The sequence below is a fragment of the Mercurialis annua genome, linkage group LG7, assembly GCF_937616625.2.
Source record: "Mercurialis annua linkage group LG7, ddMerAnnu1.2, whole genome shotgun sequence".
Taxonomy (NCBI): domain Eukaryota; kingdom Viridiplantae; phylum Streptophyta; class Magnoliopsida; order Malpighiales; family Euphorbiaceae; genus Mercurialis; species Mercurialis annua.
Genome location: NC_065576.1, coordinates 45,813,514 through 45,831,119, shown reverse-complemented (window position 1 = coordinate 45,831,119; position 17,606 = coordinate 45,813,514). Strand labels below are relative to the sequence as shown.

Sequence of the window (17,606 nt, the reverse complement as noted above, 5' to 3'; positions counted from 1 at the left end):
GAACTGCAAATGTTTTTCTTTTTTATGAAAGCAAATGTGTGTTAGCATAGGCAATTAGCACCCTTTAAAATTTTGGACCTTAATTGAAGTTGAAGTTTCAGTCAATTTTATGTGGTAAAAGAAAATGTCGCAGCATGTTGAAATTAGAAAACCTTTTTGAAACTTTTCCAACAGTTTTAGAAAACCTTTTTGCTTTTACTCACAGAAAAATAAAACAAAAATGCAAAAAATAATACTCTTTTCATCACAATTTATTTGTCACTCTTTTCATTTGCTTTGGAAATATAATATAGTTAAATATGTCACTAATATTATAATTTAATTAATGGTTGATTCAGCAAAAGCTAAAAAAGCAGAACTGTAGCGTCTAACACTGTCAAGTTTGAGGGACTAAAGAAAACATCTTTAAAATATAAGGACTCAAAATATTTTTAACTAAACTACAGGGACTTTATTATAATTACCGAAACAATTAAGCAAAGAGGCAGGGAAATTCCTCACCATTCACAATCAAAAATGGCCATATCACAGTCCATCAAGAAACTAACCGCTCAACTCCACCACCGCCTCCCGTCTCTATCTCCGACCATCCGCTCAACAACAACCTCCGCCAAAGTCTCCGACAGAATCGTCAAACTATTCGCCGTCGATGTAGAAGGCAAAAAACGCGAGATCATCGGTCTCTCAGGCCACACACTTCTCAAATCGCTCACCAACAGCGGCTTAATCGATCCTGAATCTCACCGCCTCGAGGAGATCGACGCGTGCTCGGCGGAGTGCGAAGTGAGAATCGCTCAAGAATGGCTGGAGAAGCTGCCGCCGAGATCTTACGACGAGGAGTTTGTTTTGAAGAAGTATTCGAGAGCTAGGGTTTTGAATAAGCATGCTCGATTGGGATGTCAGGTTGTGCTTCAGAAGGATCTTCAAGGTATGGTCGTTGCTGTCCCTGAACCTAAAGCTTGGGATATTCCGTAAATTTTAAAATGTTGATTTTTAGGGTTTGAAAAAAGTCGGAATGTTTGCGAATAATGTGGCAGATTTAATGGATTCTGTGTTTGGGATTTTTGGAACATCATAATAACCCTTGAATTGTTTAAAATTGGGGTTTTTTAATTGTCTATTTGAGATTTTCTGCAGAAATGTATAGACTTTGGCATTTGTGTTGATTTTTTGTGGTTTGGGTATATTTTTGCGCTTTCTTGTATGTTAATGAGAGATATTTAGAAACTAGGGACTTAGAGATAGCAGTAGTATTGATATGAAAGGCTTGTCATTAGTATGATTATTAAGATTTTTATATCATAATTAATGATAATGATTAAATTATAATCCTGGGTTTTGGGTGGCTTGTTAATTGCTTGTACTAATGATATTAGAAAAGAGCCGAGCAACGAGTTTTAGGCGCTGAGATTATCGAAATCTCATACAGTTAAGCAAATCTGTGAATTCTTTCCCCATTACCTTATTTGGTATATAAATGAATCATTATTATGCGGGGTCTGGCTGGATATCTTGTAGTGGCTTTCAAATCTCTCTATTCCTTTTCTCATATGTACAATTTATATCAATTGGTGCCAAATGCAAGCTGTGTTAGAACTCCAACAATAATGCAAGTTTTCTTTTTCCTTTTTATCTAATGCAAGTTTTCTTTTTTCTTTTTATCTTTTTAGTGATTTGATTGTTATAGGGGTTTTAGTAGTTTATTGATGTAGCTTTTATACGTGTCTACGCTTACTTATACCACTGAAGAAGCACTGAAAACTAATGGTTGTTTACAGTTGTTAAGTGAGATGAGATGAAGCCATACTTGATTGTGAAATGCTTGACATTCAAGAATCTTGACCACTGGCTTATTAGATTTACAAGGCAATTAGATTATGTAGAACACTGATATAATGTAATATCAAAATCTTAGTCTTTCCAGTTCAAAAAAACAACATCCTAGATTCTTGGAGACTTGGTTCGATTGCTTGCAGCGACAAAGTTGGAAAAAAAGTTCCAGCAGTAATCAGTGAGTTTTAGGTAAGTTTTAGGCAGTGACGTTATAAAAGCTTCACATAGTTAGCCTGGATCCATCAAATCAGAAAAAGCAGCAATGTGCCTTTTTCGCTTGCTATTGAATTGACTTGTTACTGCTGCTTATAGATTGGAGTTTGATTTGAAGTGCAGTATTGATTATGGATTTTCCTTATATGTAATTATACATACTGGACATGATTCATAAACTTTTGAAAGAGGGTAAATTGTATGGAAATTGCAGTTGCAATGCAAGTTTTCCTTGTAGTTGTGACATTAGTTTACATGGGTTTTAAGAGAAGTTCAGAAAAGAAATTGAAAGTGCTATCAGAAAGACATTTTCCTATCAAAACTTGGTGAGATAGATAGGACACCCTTTAAATAGATCACAGAATGAGAGCAGCATCAATAGATAGTTTCATGTTGAATTGTGAGGGAGAAAGTGAAGTATCTAAACCTTAAGCTTTAGCAGATTAAAGGTTCAGGGTCGGCACCTCATCATCGATGCAAAATGTCAAGGTATACTAAGGCACCCTCAGTGTAGGGAACCACTTAGTTGCATAGGTGCTGTTTCTGGTGTCTAATCAGTTGCCTGTAGTGGGTAAAATACATAATTTTTTAAAGAAGTTAGCTCAAGTTTGTCAAGATATGACCTAGTGTTGGGGTTTGGTACTATTAGGCCCTGAATTACCTCAAGTTGATTATGTTGTTCATTGATCGTAGCTAAACTTCCTTCTCTCTTCCAGCGCTGCGGATAAATTTTAATTGGTAACTATAATTTTATTATAGTAGAACATCTTTAGTTAATAATTCTCTTGTCAAAGAGACTTGTATGGCGGTGATGTAGACGTATTACCTTATAGATAATGTTTTTAATCTGACTAAACATACATTACATCTATGTTTCAGACTTGGATATAGGTGCCCAAAATGGATACGTATCCGCATGTCCAAGACGCTACTTTTTTCTTAACTGAAAATACGGGGATATGAATCTGATATAGGACTTGGGTACTTAGGTACGGATATATATATATATATATATATGTATGTATACACTAGACATAAAATATTAAAATCATTGTATGTTGGTTTTAAAAAATAAAAAAATAACTAAAATGAAAGTATAACAAGGCCTAATTACTTAAAAACATCCCACGTTAACTTTTTTTTTGTTTATACCCCGATCTAAGAAAATTTTCATTTGTACTCTATTTCAGGTTTTTCGTTTTCACCCCAACTAAGGGTACAATTGACAATTTAAATAATTTAAGGATAAAACGTTAATAACAATAAATAGAAGGATTTTACCATATTTTTTCTTATTTGGATAAATACAAACAAGTCCTTTAACTTTAAAAAACATTAAATAAGTCCTAACAATTAATTATTTTTAAAAAACTTATTAAAAATTTAAATTCTTAAAAAAAATTCTGATCTACCACTATACTTTTCCGATTTAAAACCCGTCACTAAATTTAAACAAAGAAAATTAATTTTTTTTCGATTTTTGTACTCCTCCGCTCGAGCTTCCGACGTCCACCCTCCGAGAAAGGAGGAGCGGCAGCTCCTCCATCCATGGAAGGAGGAGCTGCTGCTCCTCCTTCATGTTCCTCCATGGAAGGAGAAACGACGATGTTCCTCCATGGAAGGACGAAGACGTCCTCCTTCCACAGAAGGAGGACGGCGGCGGCGGTGGGTCGGAATTTTTTATTTTTATGTAAATTTTAATTTTTTTTACGGTAATTTATTTTTAAAAATTATTGATAATTAATATAAATTAAGTAATTATTATTATTAGTTGATTTTTTTTAAAAAGAGGTGGTTTTTTTGTTGAATTAATAACATTTATGTCTAATTAGAATATAAGTTAAAAATGAAATACTATTTTAATTTTTTTTAGATGAAAAAAGATCGATTTAGTACTTCAGGGTATAGGTGAAAACAAAAAATCCGAAATAGGGTACGATTAAAAAATTTCCTAGTTCGGGGTATAGACGAAAAAAAAGTTCAACGTGGAGTGTTTTAAGTAATTAGCCCTTATAACAATTAGTAGCTTTTAAGATTCCAGACATGACATCAAACTGAGTATTTATCCCACACAACGGATGTGCCACATTATTTTTACAACAAGCCAATAAGCATTTGCGATAGGGAATCTTTATTTATTGTTTATTTTTTTATTATTAAACATTTGCACATGGCTAACGCCTCATTGGTTTGTTGCACGAATGACATGGCGCAACCGTTGCGTTGTATAATTATTTCATACATTGATATAGTCTTTTTACCACGTGATATGGTTACTTTTCTGGAGTTCTATCCTAGCGACCACCTGTCAGTTGAAGGGTTGGATCCATATCATGTGTTGTGCTAGGGCTAGTGCCAATGTCATATATGATACGGGTGTGGCAGGAAAAAATAAAGAGTTCGAGTGACATATCGTTACATTGTCGACGTCATATCTGACATGGGTTCACGTGTTGCCACTTAAGCTTTATTTTGGCGGGAGATTTGTTAATTAATTAATTTTATTATTACAAATCGTGGTTTAGATATTACTCACTCCATTCTGAATTAGTTGTCGCTTTAGGGAGTTTTTTTTGTTTCATAATACTTGTCACTTTAAAATACCAAGAAAGCATTTATTGCTATTTTTAATATATATCCCTCATTAATTAATTGAAAGAATACAAAAATACAAATAAAGAGTCATACTAATTAATATTAACAAGTTTCAAGAAGGGCTAATTTAGTAAAAATATTTATAATTTTAGACATATTTATTGATTTCTTAATTTGTGTGAAAATGGCTAAAGCGACAACTATTTCAGAATGGAGGGAGTATATTATAGTTACGAATTACAGCATAGGTACCGCATTGGGAGAGAGAAGAAAATTCAGATATCATAAGTAAAAATTTTGTCTTAATTTTTTTAAATGGAAAGAATTTTGGGCATGGTGGTGAATGTGAAAGATCATAAGCTAGACCTGAAAGGTTATCATAAATTTCTTCCTAGTTTGAATTTGGTGAGGGCAATTAATTTACTCGCAGCATCTGATAGCTTAACTGGAATGCTCAAAATTTCATGCCTTTTCTGTTCTGTATACCAAGTTCAGCTTGGTCCTCTTGAATTGCCAGTAAATTTTTGATTTGGAGATTCTTAAACTCTTTCATTGTTCCAGATATCCTTGTTATGATATAAAAGAAAAATTATAACCGATTTTTTTATTGAATTCTTTTAACTATATATATATATATATATATATATATATATATATATATATATATATATAAATTTTATTAATTACATTGAAACATATGGGGTACAAATTGATAAAAAAAATTATTAATTTTGGATAACCTACATACAGTAAAGCTTGCTATATATTATAATTTAATAAAATAATAGCAAAATTTATGTAAGCTATATGAAGGATGCAACCTAATAACAAGAAATGAATAATTTTTTTTAGAGTCAATTAGTAACATTTATCACATATAGTATATTATTTTAACATGAATCATATTAAGTGAAGGATATAAACTAAAACTATGATCACAAAAGAGAGAATAGCAAACAATCGATAAAAATAGTAGATGTGTAAATAAAAAATTAACAATACATTGAAGAAAAATAATAAAAAATGAGCTCAAATATTAGCTTACAATATCTTGATTAAACGGCATGGACTTGGGTATGAGCCGCTTCATTTAAGATCTCATTAGCCCAAAGACCAATTGGCCCATGAAATCTTGATTTTGGCATCGCTACATTAAAACCCTAAAATTCCACAGCTGCTATATATTCTTCTGTTCTTCATTGCTCTGCTTCAGCCTCTCGTTCTGCAATCACCGACTCTCGTTTTCTTGAATTTTTTTTATTTAATTTTGCATCTGTGTTATTTATGTGATTTAAGCAAGTCAGCTTCTTGATCGGATCTAGAAACGTTTACGTTCCGTTCAGATTTACTCAAAACACTTGCGAAATGAAACTCGAAAGCCAGTTATCACTCGCCTGAATCTGATCTCCAGATGTGATTTTTCAGGCCCTTTAAATGCTGGCACACTCATTATCTTTTTTAATAATTCATTATGAAGCAAACGCACTCTGTCCCTAAACTCAATCTATTTTGTTATGTTTTGTGGCAATTTCTTCGTTTGCAATATTATTTTTAAATTTCCAGCTTATCTATTCGCCTATAATATCTTTTTTTAATTCTATGATTTTATTGGCCACATAGCTGGAATACATTTCGTTTATCATTTTAAATTGTCAAATTTATCGAATTAAATTATTTAGAATATACTAATTGTGCTAGAAGATCTTGATTATTGAGTCATTCTTTTGACCTAGACGATCTTTTTCTATACAAATTCATGAAGACTGAATAGCTAGACCGGAATATTACGGAAGAACAAATATTTCTAGGGGATTGCTGGAAGACTTGTTTAAAGAAGTTTGACTAAATTAAAGTTAAAAGGACTTGTTTAAATATTTTTGTTGTTTTGAATTACTAAAATTAATATCTATCATGTTAATGTGATAGTTAACGTTACTTCATTTCTGTTATTGGCTGGGGCAATGCAATTGCATATTATCAAAAATTCAAAATGAATCAAATTGATCATCTACAACTCCCTAATTAGTTACTATTAATAGTTCAATTTGTCCAAGTAAACTCTTGTGTTTTAATGTTTATGTTGGGCAATTTACACCAATGACACAAAAACCTCTTATCAGAACAAGAATTCAACTAAGTGCATCCACAATGGGTGTAATAGGAATAATTATAAAACGCAGCGGTTGCGCCACGTCATTCGTGCAACAAACCAATAAGGCGTTAGCCATGTGCAAATGTTTAATGATAAAAAAATAAATAATAAATAAAGATCCCTATGGCAAATAATTATTGGTTTGTTGTAAAAATAACGTGGTACATCCGTTGTATGGGATAAACATTTGTGTAATAGAGAGCGTAATAGCTTTTCTATTATACCCATTATTACACTTTCTCTCATAATGTGAGGTAATGCATTTTATTACAGAACCATCTCATATAAGTAGGCGGTACCAAAATATGGCCCTACTTACACAATAATTATAAAATGTGGGATTATATTTTAAGTTGTGTAATTTATAGTGGAGAAAAGTGTAATAAAGGAAGGTGTAATAGAATGATGATGTGAGCACGACCTCTTGTTCTCGTCAGAGAACTATTCTCGACGAGAACGAGCTGTTCTCACACTGAGAAAAGCATGGCGGCGGCGTTTTTCGGTGAAAGAGACATTTTCCGGCGACGGTTTCAGTTGGATTAGGTGTAGGTAGCTAGTTAGAATAATTAAGGCTAATTAGTGTTAATTGTGTTTTACTAATGTTGATTGTGTTTAATTAGTATTAATTTTTAAATTTATAGGGTGTTTTTGTGTCAGAGGGGTTGATTCAAGCTAAAAACGCAAGTTGCGGGTTGATTTGTACCAAAAGCGGTGAAAATGACTTATTTGATATTTCGTGTCAAGTTGAGAGGGTGACTTGATCCTTTGTTCCTTCATGCTATTTAACAAGATTCTTTTACATTTTTATTTGGAAAAAGAATCAATGCTTAGAAAGGGTCAACTAAGCCCTTTATGTTTTTAAATTATATCATTTAAGTCCTTCTTACTAACACTGAAAATCCTAATATTTTTTAAATTGTTTCAACGGACTCCTAAGGAGGGCTTAGATGATACGATTTAAAACGTTAGGATCTTTGTTGCACCTTTCCAAATGTTGGGGCCCTACTTGACCCACAAGTTAAACATTAGGGGTTTATTTGACTCTTTTTCCTTTTTTTTTTAATTTTAAATAAGGAATAAATAAATATTATGGCATCTTATTTTTCTTATTTCCTTAAATATTAGTGTCCTTCCCATCATTTTTAAACAAGTGTACCTTAAAAAATAATGATTTAAGAGGATGGAAGAGAAAAAGTTAAATCAATAGTATCATTATAATCCTATGGAGTTAGTTAGAATATGTTAACTATCATCCACATGTCATCTTCGTAGCCACCCATTAAAAAACTATAATAACGGTCTATAGCCTCCAAATAAAGCCGGCCAGCATCAAAAACCTCAACAAAATCGCCAAGATTAGTAGTGCCAATACACAATTATTTGGACTCTTTCAACAATAACTAAACGCGTTTTCTTCAACAAAAATTCTTCTTAAGCTTCTATTTATAATTTTAATTTATTAAGAGATCTTACATTTGTATATATACATACCATTCATCAAACCAAGCAATGGTTTTATAGTTTTCTGAAATTATAGACCATTATTTGCTCTTGTTCTCTCCTTAAATTTAATCCACAAATTTTTAAAAAAAAATCTCGTTTTCAATATTTTTCATCTAAAAAAACAATTCTTGAATCTTATACTTGCATACACCATACTTCTTCAAGAAATATAAATCTATACATAGTTTCGTGTTTCTTGATCATCGTTACTCGTTATGGAGTCAACGATGGATCCGGCAGAGTTACGTCGGGTTTTTCAAATGTTCGATAGGAACGGAGACGGAAAGATTACGAGGAAAGAACTAAGTGATTCGCTACAAAACTTGGGTATTTACATACCCGACAAGGATTTAGTTCAAATGATCGAAAAAATAGACGTAAACGGAGACGGATTCGTGGATATCGAAGAGTTTGGTGGATTATATCAAACAATAATGGACGAGAGAGATGAAGAAGAAGATATGAGAGAAGCGTTTAACGTTTTCGATCAAAACGGAGATGGATTTATCACCGTTGACGAATTGAGATCGGTTTTATCATCATTGGGATTGAAACAAGGAAGAACCGTAGAAGATTGCAAAAGAATGATTAAAAAAGTTGATGTTGATGGAGATGGTATGGTTAATTATATAGAGTTTAAACAGATGATGAAAGGTGGTGGATTTGCTGCCCTAGGTTCATCTTAACCAAAATTCAAATCATTAACATATTTATAGAGAGAGATAAAGTTTTAAATGCATGGTCGAGGGTTGTAATTTTCCGCGGTTATTGAATTATAAGCTTTTTACGTTTCAATTACCATCGTTTTAGTTTTTATATTTTAATAATTTAGTTTTCATTTTCTCAACAACGGAATGTTACTCAGTAAATTCATGCAACTTATTATTTATGTGGACGAATTCCATTGCCACATAAACAATTATTTGCCGGAATTATGATAGTACCTTTCTATTTTGAGAAAATGAAAGTTAGATTATCAAGATGTGAAAAATGAAACGATGATAATCGAGATGTAAAAAATTTATATTTCAATAGCCGTTAAAATTTTTAACCCGCATGGTTGATATATAATTTTTGATAAAAAAAAAGTTAGATGCAGAAGATAAACCTCTCTTTGTATCGTTTCAGTTCAAAAAAAAAATGTATGCACATTGTATCACCACTTGTGTAAGGGCTAATTAATGTTGATAAATTTAGTTAAATCTCTCAAGGAAAAAAATAGTTGTTATATGATCAAATTATGTTTGTGATTTGGTTTAGGTACTATTAAGTTGTTAATTTTTGTTGTTGATAGACAATAAGTTTTTCTTTCTTAAATCTTATAGTCCTGTTATGTTAATTTTCTTCATGCATGGCTGGACCTTCAAAGTGTAAGAATAGTTAATCTCAGCTTTTAGATTTTTGGCAGAATAGTAAAATTCCACCGGATTAGCCTACATATCCAACCGGTTTAATTGAGAAGGCAGATGGTTCGGTATCGACTCAGTTACATAAGAATATAAAAAAAATTCGTAGCAGAATTTAAACCGATCAAACCAATTTAAATATTATTCTTTTCAATAAAAAACAAAACGTTGCGGTATTTATTTCATTTAAGATTGAACCAATTAAACTGGTTGACTAACATAAAAAATGGACGGAAAGACTAAATCGTTGACGGAAATAAAAGTGAGGGACCAAATTATTAATTTTCAAACAAAAAGGATCAAAATGTGAATTGTGACATATGTGGAGACTTCAAAGTAATTTACTATATAAACTGATGTTAAAGTATACTAACATTATACTAAAGGGATAAATAAAATATAAATAGAAGATCTAAAAAATATTTATACACACTATTAATATAACAAATCCGTCCTATATTATACAGCTTGGAAGTATTTAAAATTATATCAAAAATATACTCAAATTAAACTAACAACATATTCAATATACATATATCAAAATATACTTATATATAAATAAAAATAAACTAAAAAATATATTAAAATTATAGCAATATTGTACCGATAAATTATTAGTAGTGTACATATCAAAATTAATTTATAGCTGTTGAAAAGTGTTAAAATTGGATTAGTTTCATATTGGTTTCACTGAGATTTCGCTGAATTTTTTGGGTATTTAAGCTTGACCAATCTATATACTAGCAGAACCGGTTGGTAGATTCGGTTGACTCTAAAAAGGATGTCGAGAGTGAACCAGACCTATGGCATTTTCTGTCCAATGGTCCGGTCGTATGCGTGATTTTTGGCCTATTTCGAGTAAGACTTGATTTCTTAGTTTTTGGTATATACCATGGGTATTGAAACTCTATTCCCATTGAATAAAAGTATGAGCAAACATGTTTTAGGCTAAAGTTTTAGTATATAACACTAACAATTTTAGATTTTATGTAATCATTGATTTGATATAAATGAAACTTTTTATGGTTGTTTCGAGGACGTAAGCGATTTATTGAACATTGTTAAATTATTGTATTATTGTGTGTGATTGTTTTCTTATCTTTTTAGTTTTGTTTATTATTTGTATTTTAAATATATTTTATAAAATTCATTATTCTTTCGCATATTGTTGTTTCAACCATTCCGTCGGGCGTAAATTTCGTAACAATTGGTATCAAAGATTCGTTGTGAGGGCGTTCAATTGAGGTTCGTTGAGCCATAGAGTTTTGGATTTGATGTGGTATCCGACTTACGAGTATGCGGTTTTCATTTTGGGCCTTATGAATGTATTTCTTTATATGTTATGCTCCTTCTGCTCCAAAAATAGCATATTAAAATACTGAAATTTTATTAACAGTAAACTCAAAATGTATTTAAAAAAATAATTGTTTAGTTTTTGATATTTATACTAAATTTTAAATCAACCTTTTATTTTCATAAAGACTTAATAACTTAAAAATGTCAAATGTATAGCGTAATTTTGTTTTAGAAGGATGTCTTAGAAATGTATATAACCACGACTAACTCCCGCTAACCACGACTAACTCCCGCTAACAAGTAAAATAGGTCTATTTTCGGAGAAAAAAATTAAAACGTCTCGATAATAGCTAAAACCGGGTCGGAAGACCAAACCAAAAAAAAAAAAAAAGTCCGGCAGCAATGCATAAAATAAAAAGAAACAGAACGAAGGAACATCAAAAGAAATCTTTAGCTTGAAAATGGCGGCATTGGCAATAAAGAGGGCGATAGCGTTTAGAATCTGCAAATCTTACCACCTAAATAATCTGTTGTGTAATAACATTTATAATCCTTTCTTTTCGAATTCGCCGCCTTACAGAACCACCACCAGGTACTCTTATTTCTTCTTTAGCTATCAATTGCCTTTTTAAGCTGTTTTTTAATTCATTTTCTTCTGAAATGAGACTGTTTTTAGTTGTTTTTTTTGTTATTCTAACTGATAAAATTTTGGATTTGTTGTTTGGTTGGAGAACCTAGTTAAATTTATTCCTACGGTTGATGAAATGTTTTTGGTAGTTTTGCTTGTGTTAGCATTTGTTTTGATAAACCCTTCTTTAATTTGATCCTCCAGTTGTTAAGAACTAGGTAGCACAGACACAGACGGCTGAAATATGATACTTGTTATTTTAATGTCTTCTATGTTAAAAATGAAGTTTTCGTATCAGAAACGCCAAATTTCAGACATATTGATTGAATGAAGTGCCCGTACTACCTTTAAGAATTCACGAGTATACTCCTTTCAAATGAGCAAAATATATCTTGCAGATATATACTCACTGTTGTCATTTTTTTTGTATTATAATCGTTTGCTCCAAAGCTGAAAAAGACTGGTGTCAACGATAACATACCCTTCTCATATGCCACAACACTTATATTGATCTAGATGCCTATTTGCTTAACTGTAATGGATTGTTAAATGATACATATGATTCCTGAAACTTTGACAAAAGATTGATTACTTTTAGTGTAAAATATGAAAACTTTTTATTTAGCTTCATAGAAGAGTGTCAACACTCAAGAGAACATATATTTAATGTTTCGATAAAGGTCAGCTCACGATTTATTAGTTTGTTTGATGTCATACGCAAGGCATTTGATCCGGCACCTGCATTTAGACCAGTCTATGTATTTAAAGGGCCTTCCATTAGTGGACGTCGTTGGATTCACTTTGGTCCAACGCTGAATAATGTTGACAAAGATGGAGAGTCGCCACTGCAATCTGGACAAAGCACAGTTCTTGAAGGTTCAGGTGGTATGAAAGTAAAGAGGAAAAAGTTAAAAGGAAAACGAGCAGTTGTAAGGTGGCTAAAGTTCTTCAGGTGGAAAAAGAAGAAAGAATATGAAAGAATGACAGTAGAAGAAAAACTTCTATACAAGCTAAATAAGGTAAACTCCATATTTGCTTTCAATATAGTTTTTTACGGGTTAAGATAATTGAACTAAATGTTCCGTTTCCTAATTTGATTGCATCATTTAGAAGAAGAGATTACTACGGGTGTTTAAAATCGGCATCATTGAACTTTACTTTTTAGAATTTGATTTGCCTACTTTTATTTTATTTATATAATATTTTTTTTGCAGGCTCGAAAGAAGGAGGAAAGATATGTTCAAGCATTGGAGAAGGTTGAACCTAAGGAATCATCAGAAACAACTCACGATCCTGAGATATTGACTCCAGAAGAGCACTTTTTCTTCTTAAAGATGGGCCTCAAGGGCAAGAATTATGTACCGATTGGAAGGCGGGGAATATACCAAGGTGTAATTCTTAATATGCACTTGCACTGGAAGAAGCATCAAACGGTACAAGTAGAGGTTAAGACGTTCTCGCCGGAGGAAGTCAAGGAGATTGCTGCTGAGCTAGCTCGTTTAACCGGAGGAATTGTGCTAGACATTCATGAAGAGAACACAATAATCATGTACAGAGGGAAGAATTATTCTCAGCCACCAACAGAGATAATGTCACCCCGTGTCACTCTGTCACGAAAGAAGGTTAATTTTCTCTCTCTCTGCGTCTCCTTTGGATTCCTTAATGAATAATCAATTGAAATGATGATTCTGTTCAAACTGAACCAAACCGACTCAAACTTGTGACTTGTTTTTAATCGAACCAAATTGATTTTATCAGAACTATAAGTAAATTTAAACCTAATTTGTCGGTTCAATTCGTTTTTCAGTTGGACTCAGTTTGCACCAAAAGTGAACTGAATTTGTTTGACTCCCTGAACTGAAATGAATCAAAAAGTTCATTTTTCTTTAAATATCAAACTGCACAGAATTTATCAATTTGGTTCAGTTATTCGTTTTAATTCATTTTTTGCACACCTCTACCGTAAACAATGTTTAATCGTTCTGCTAATTTTTGTTTTCCTTCAAATTCATCTTTTGCAGGCTTTGGATAAATCAAAGTACAGAGATGGCCTTAGGGCAGTCAGGAAACATATTCCTAGACTGGAACAAGACATTGAGTTGCTTCAAGCACAAGGTAGAGGAAAACCTGAAAGTGGTACTCTCTCTGCCGCAGAAGTTACGAATGCCGACATTGATGCGGAATCTGGAGTCATGTCGAGTATTTCTTTGGAGAATTCAGAAAAATTAAAAGAAATTATGGAGGGTGGAGAAGAATGTGGTGATGAGGAATCTCCTACAGATTTGGGAATGGTTTCAGATTCAGAAGATTTATCGGATATTTTTGAGACAGATTCTGATACAGAGACTCGAGATGAAGCAAAACGTCCTCTTTATATGGATGAGTTCGAGAAGTTCCCGACTCAAGATAATGGAGAACCTGAAGACTTTGAGGAGCAGTTACGCCAACTATCTATGGACTCCAGAAAAGGCCGGTCATCTGAAAAAGATGCAGGCATACCCACCTTCGATGAGGTTGACCGCTTGTTTCTTCGTGCTGCCTCTCTTCTAAAAAAACAGAACAGATAGGAAATGTTGGAAGGTTAGAATGTTGATTAGACATTAAATTGTGTTTGTTTGCTCGCAATTGGTATGATCAGAGTAGTACTTTAGGCAATATTATTATATCTGATTAAATTTACATTTTGAGGTTCCGTTTCTGTTTCAGGTAACACTTTTAAAACTCCAAAACTTAATTGTAATTTATTCTTAGAAAGATATGGTTTCTGTGTTCCCTGTGTAAGTGTAATGTAGTTGCCACAAGGAAAACAAACAGTCTATATATGTTAAACTTAAGCCTCAACTAGCAAACTCTTTTCTTATCCTGGAGAGAATGATGTGTATTAAGAATTTATGAAAATATTAGATCGAAAATTTGTATTTTTATAATTTTGTAAATTTGTCTAAGATTGAAGTGTGCAAATTAGGTGATTTCGTTCATGATCTACGTTGCTTTTAGGCTAAATTCAGTCGCTTAAGCCTCTAAAATTTACATTTTTAATATTTTAACTAAGGGAAAAGGGTCATTTAAGCCCCTAAAATTTGGCTTTAGGATCAAGTAAGCCATCAACGTCCGAAAAGGTTCAAATATGCCCCCAACGTCTTAAAATATTGACAACCAGTCTCCCGATTTGGACAACTAGGCCCCTAACGTATCATTTATGCGTCAAAATTAGAGGTATGATTGTCAACATTTTAAGACGTTAGAGGAATATTTGAACCTTTTCGGACGTTGAGGGCTTACTTGATTCTAAAGTCAAACCTTAGGAGCATAAATGACCCTTTTCCCTTTAACTGATATGCTTTATTTTAACAATTTTACCTAAAATTTCTTTTTAAGTATTGAATTAGAATTTCATTATTCTTTATATATATATATATATATATATATATATATATATATATATATATATATATATATATATATATATATATATTAAGGATGCAATTTTCAATTAATAAAATTATTTAGAGAACAGTTTCTCCTTTTCCCCCTCAAATTCAGAATTTTTAAATAAAAGAATTATTAGATGTCTTAGTTAATATTTCTTGAATCCATAAATTTTTAGAAGTTATAAATTAAAGTTATTTCGCTAATGAACATATTTATAGGTTTATCTAAGTTTCTGTTATGTCAAGTTAAAGTTTAATATTTGAAAAGAAAAGGGAAAAAAAAGAAATGCACATCTAGACATGTTAGAAATCTGATACTTCAAGGCTCAAGCTGTTCAGTTTCAAGTTCCTTAACATTGTTAACAATTTCATGAACCGTACTAGTCAAGCGACTAGTATGTTCCTCAATATAGGCCAACACTCTACGTAATTGGTCTTGGTACGCAGCACACCGACGTTTACATTTCTGTCTCTCATTGTTCAGCTCGATTGTAAGTTCTTGTATTCTCCGGTCCTTCTCATCCTGAAAACCCAAAAATTTATACGGGGACATAGTCAAAACAAGACTCGGCAAAATAATGCAGGCTAAAACATTGAGTTCAATATACTAAACGCACAAGCATGGCAATCATTCTCCACCTGAAAAGTTAGAAATCAAGTAAAAATCGCATTCGCCAATCTTTATCCATGATTGCTAACTAGATATAGAATTGTTTTGCTGTGTATCATATCGTTCATAGTATTACTTTAACCGCATAAATTAGTCATGAAGTAAACTATTCTATTGACTTTGCCTAGAGCCTAAACCAAGGTTTAAGGCGGCTAGAAATAATATAGTTATTCATAATGATTCGTTATTGGAGCGAATAGCAATAACCGCTATTTCATCCGACATATGTATTTTGATTTTTCAAAATGGATTACATCTTTCATTAACTGAAATTTTGTTGTAGTGTATGCACAACATCATGGATGAGCTATGTAACATGAACTCTCATACAAAAAAACGGGACACTTGGACGCTGATACAGTAAAATGGGACGTCTGGACACAGACACGGTGAAACAATGTTATTTTCAAGTATTCTATGTTCAAAATGGAAGTTTCGTATCCGAAACGCCAAAGTTTCCGACACATTTTCAAAAGAGAAAAATAACATACCTCATTGACCAAACATTTTGCAGATCCTCGCCACGGTACTTTACTTGGAGACATTAACGAGTGGTTATGTTCTTTTATAAATTTGGTGACAATCCACTTATCTCCATCTCTTAAAGCTACCCTCAACATTGCAGGACAGCCTTCTCGCGTTATGGGCGGAGGAGGAAGAATTCTATCTTTCCTGTATATGTATTTCTTTTCACGAAAACCTTCTTTAGAGCAAACAAAATCCTGACCAATAACCATGTTATTTACTCTAGAACGCCGGTTATGATGGATGCGCACAGTAAACCCTGTATGCCTACCATAAGCAATATAAAATTCTCTAGCATCATCTCTTGACTTGAATTTCATGTCAATGTACGGTTCGACAATGCCGCATATTGAAGGTAAACTATCATTAGAGTGCTCTATAGTCTTGTCAACTTCACCTAGACACAAATCGATACTTTTAGAGAGGTCGTCGTCCTCAATTTCATGACGGTCATAATTTCCGTCTCCAAAGCGCCTTTCGCCGTAATCTGAATCAAATAGTTGACTAGAGAAGCTTTCCATGCTCTTGCTGGAGATTCAGACAAGCAGTAATAACCATCCAATGTAACTGCACATAGGAATTAAATAATTAATTCAAAAATTTCAAAAAGCACTTTTTGCTAACAAACAGGCCGTTACTTGTTTAGACAAGCAATCAATACGTATATTACCGTAAAAACTTCTCGAGTCCTACATTTCGGCATTTCATTTCCATTTTCAAAAGTCTTAAAAAACTCAAAAACACTATATTTACAATCTAAAATAACTATAATTTCCTCATTTTCCATTTCAAAATTTCCGTACTACATAATTCAATACTAAAAAATTGAGCTCTAGTATCAATAGGAAAACATTAGCTTGTCAAAAATAGTAAAAAAAATTGGAATTCCACAACTGCAAATGCCCTCAATTTAACCAAGCAAATTTAAAATAAGCAGCTATAAAGTACTCTCTAATATTATCTTTTAGCTGCCATTCACATACTTCTACCTGACTTGGTTAATTTATTCTAAAAGTTCACACTAATCATAGCCATTACAAAGTTAAGAATTGAATTCATTGACTGCTAAAAACAATCCATTTCAGAAAAATGCATTTGATTTTTTTCTATTTTGTAAGAGCTGATTTTCCAGGGAACCAAACGGGAAAGGAAAAAGAAGTAAGAGTAAAATAAGAAATTAAAATAAAAAGAAGGGGTGATGATGAGCTTACCAGAAGCAGTGAAAACCCTAGGATTAATCAAAGATGTTTACTGTCTGAGGCGACACTTGCAGACATGATAGACCGGACATGTACGTAAGCACTTCTTTTCTTAATTTCCATTTTTAGTTAAAAAAATAGTCCACATATAATTT

The 17,606-nt window shown here is 32.4% G+C and overlaps 4 protein-coding genes across 5 annotated transcripts; 3 read left to right on the top strand and 1 right to left on the bottom strand.

Moving 5' to 3' along the window:
- Positions 1-459: 459 nt before the first annotated feature.
- LOC126655051 (uncharacterized) lies at positions 460-1,184 on the top strand. The gene has a single exon (XM_050349057.1). It carries the CDS (start codon positions 517-519, stop codon positions 973-975), a length of 459 nt encoding a protein of 152 aa, XP_050205014.1. The 5' UTR covers positions 460-516; the 3' UTR covers positions 976-1,184.
- A 7,100-nt stretch (positions 1,185-8,284) lies between these two features.
- Positions 8,285-9,534, top strand: LOC126655020 (calmodulin-like protein 3). Its single transcript, XM_050349022.2, has one exon. It carries the CDS (start codon positions 8,512-8,514, stop codon positions 8,980-8,982), a length of 471 nt encoding a protein of 156 aa, XP_050204979.1. The 5' UTR covers positions 8,285-8,511; the 3' UTR covers positions 8,983-9,534.
- Positions 9,535-11,410: 1,876 nt separating this feature from the next.
- LOC126654569 (uncharacterized CRM domain-containing protein At3g25440, chloroplastic) lies at positions 11,411-14,380 on the top strand. 2 transcript variants are annotated; one of them, XM_050348476.2, is made up of 4 exons: positions 11,411-11,590; positions 12,327-12,645; positions 12,841-13,248; positions 13,648-14,380. In XM_050348476.2, exons 1-4 carry the CDS (start codon positions 11,460-11,462, stop codon positions 14,191-14,193), a joined length of 1,404 nt encoding a protein of 467 aa, XP_050204433.1. In that variant the 5' UTR covers positions 11,411-11,459; the 3' UTR covers positions 14,194-14,380. The 2 variants fall into 2 exon arrangements, with proteins under 2 accessions (XP_050204433.1, XP_050204434.1); XM_050348477.2 differs by having other exon boundaries at positions 11,502-11,590; positions 12,349-12,645.
- Positions 14,381-15,358: 978 nt separating this feature from the next.
- On the bottom strand, positions 15,359-17,570 carry LOC126656121 (protein FAR1-RELATED SEQUENCE 5-like). Its single transcript, XM_050350605.2, has 3 exons — positions 17,464-17,570; positions 16,219-16,819; positions 15,359-15,580 (listed from the first exon to the last, which is right to left on the bottom strand). Exons 2-3 carry the CDS (start codon positions 16,771-16,773, stop codon positions 15,377-15,379), a joined length of 759 nt encoding a protein of 252 aa, XP_050206562.1. The 5' UTR covers positions 16,774-16,819; positions 17,464-17,570; the 3' UTR covers positions 15,359-15,376.
- Between the last annotated feature and the right edge of the window lie 36 nt (positions 17,571-17,606).

Bases quoted from the DNA above. Each gene is read 5' to 3' on its own strand.
- LOC126655051 (XM_050349057.1), top strand. From the start codon at position 517: ATGGCCATATCACAGTCCATCAAGAAACTAACCGCTCAACTCCACCAC.
- LOC126655020 (XM_050349022.2), top strand. From the start codon at position 8,512: ATGGAGTCAACGATGGATCCGGCAGAGTTACGTCGGGTTTTTCAAATG.
- LOC126654569 (XM_050348476.2), top strand. From the start codon at position 11,460: ATGGCGGCATTGGCAATAAAGAGGGCGATAGCGTTTAGAATCTGCAAA. The intron at 11,591-12,326 runs GTACTCTTATTT...ACGATTTATTAG, and splicing joins CCTTACAGAACCACCACCAG to TTTGTTTGATGTCATACGCA. The intron at 13,249-13,647 runs GTTAATTTTCTC...CATCTTTTGCAG, and splicing joins TCACTCTGTCACGAAAGAAG to GCTTTGGATAAATCAAAGTA.
- LOC126656121 (XM_050350605.2), bottom strand. From the start codon at position 16,773: ATGGAAAGCTTCTCTAGTCAACTATTTGATTCAGATTACGGCGAAAGG. The intron at 15,581-16,218 runs GTATGTTATTTT...TTGGGTTTTCAG, and splicing joins CAAAATGTTTGGTCAATGAG to GATGAGAAGGACCGGAGAAT.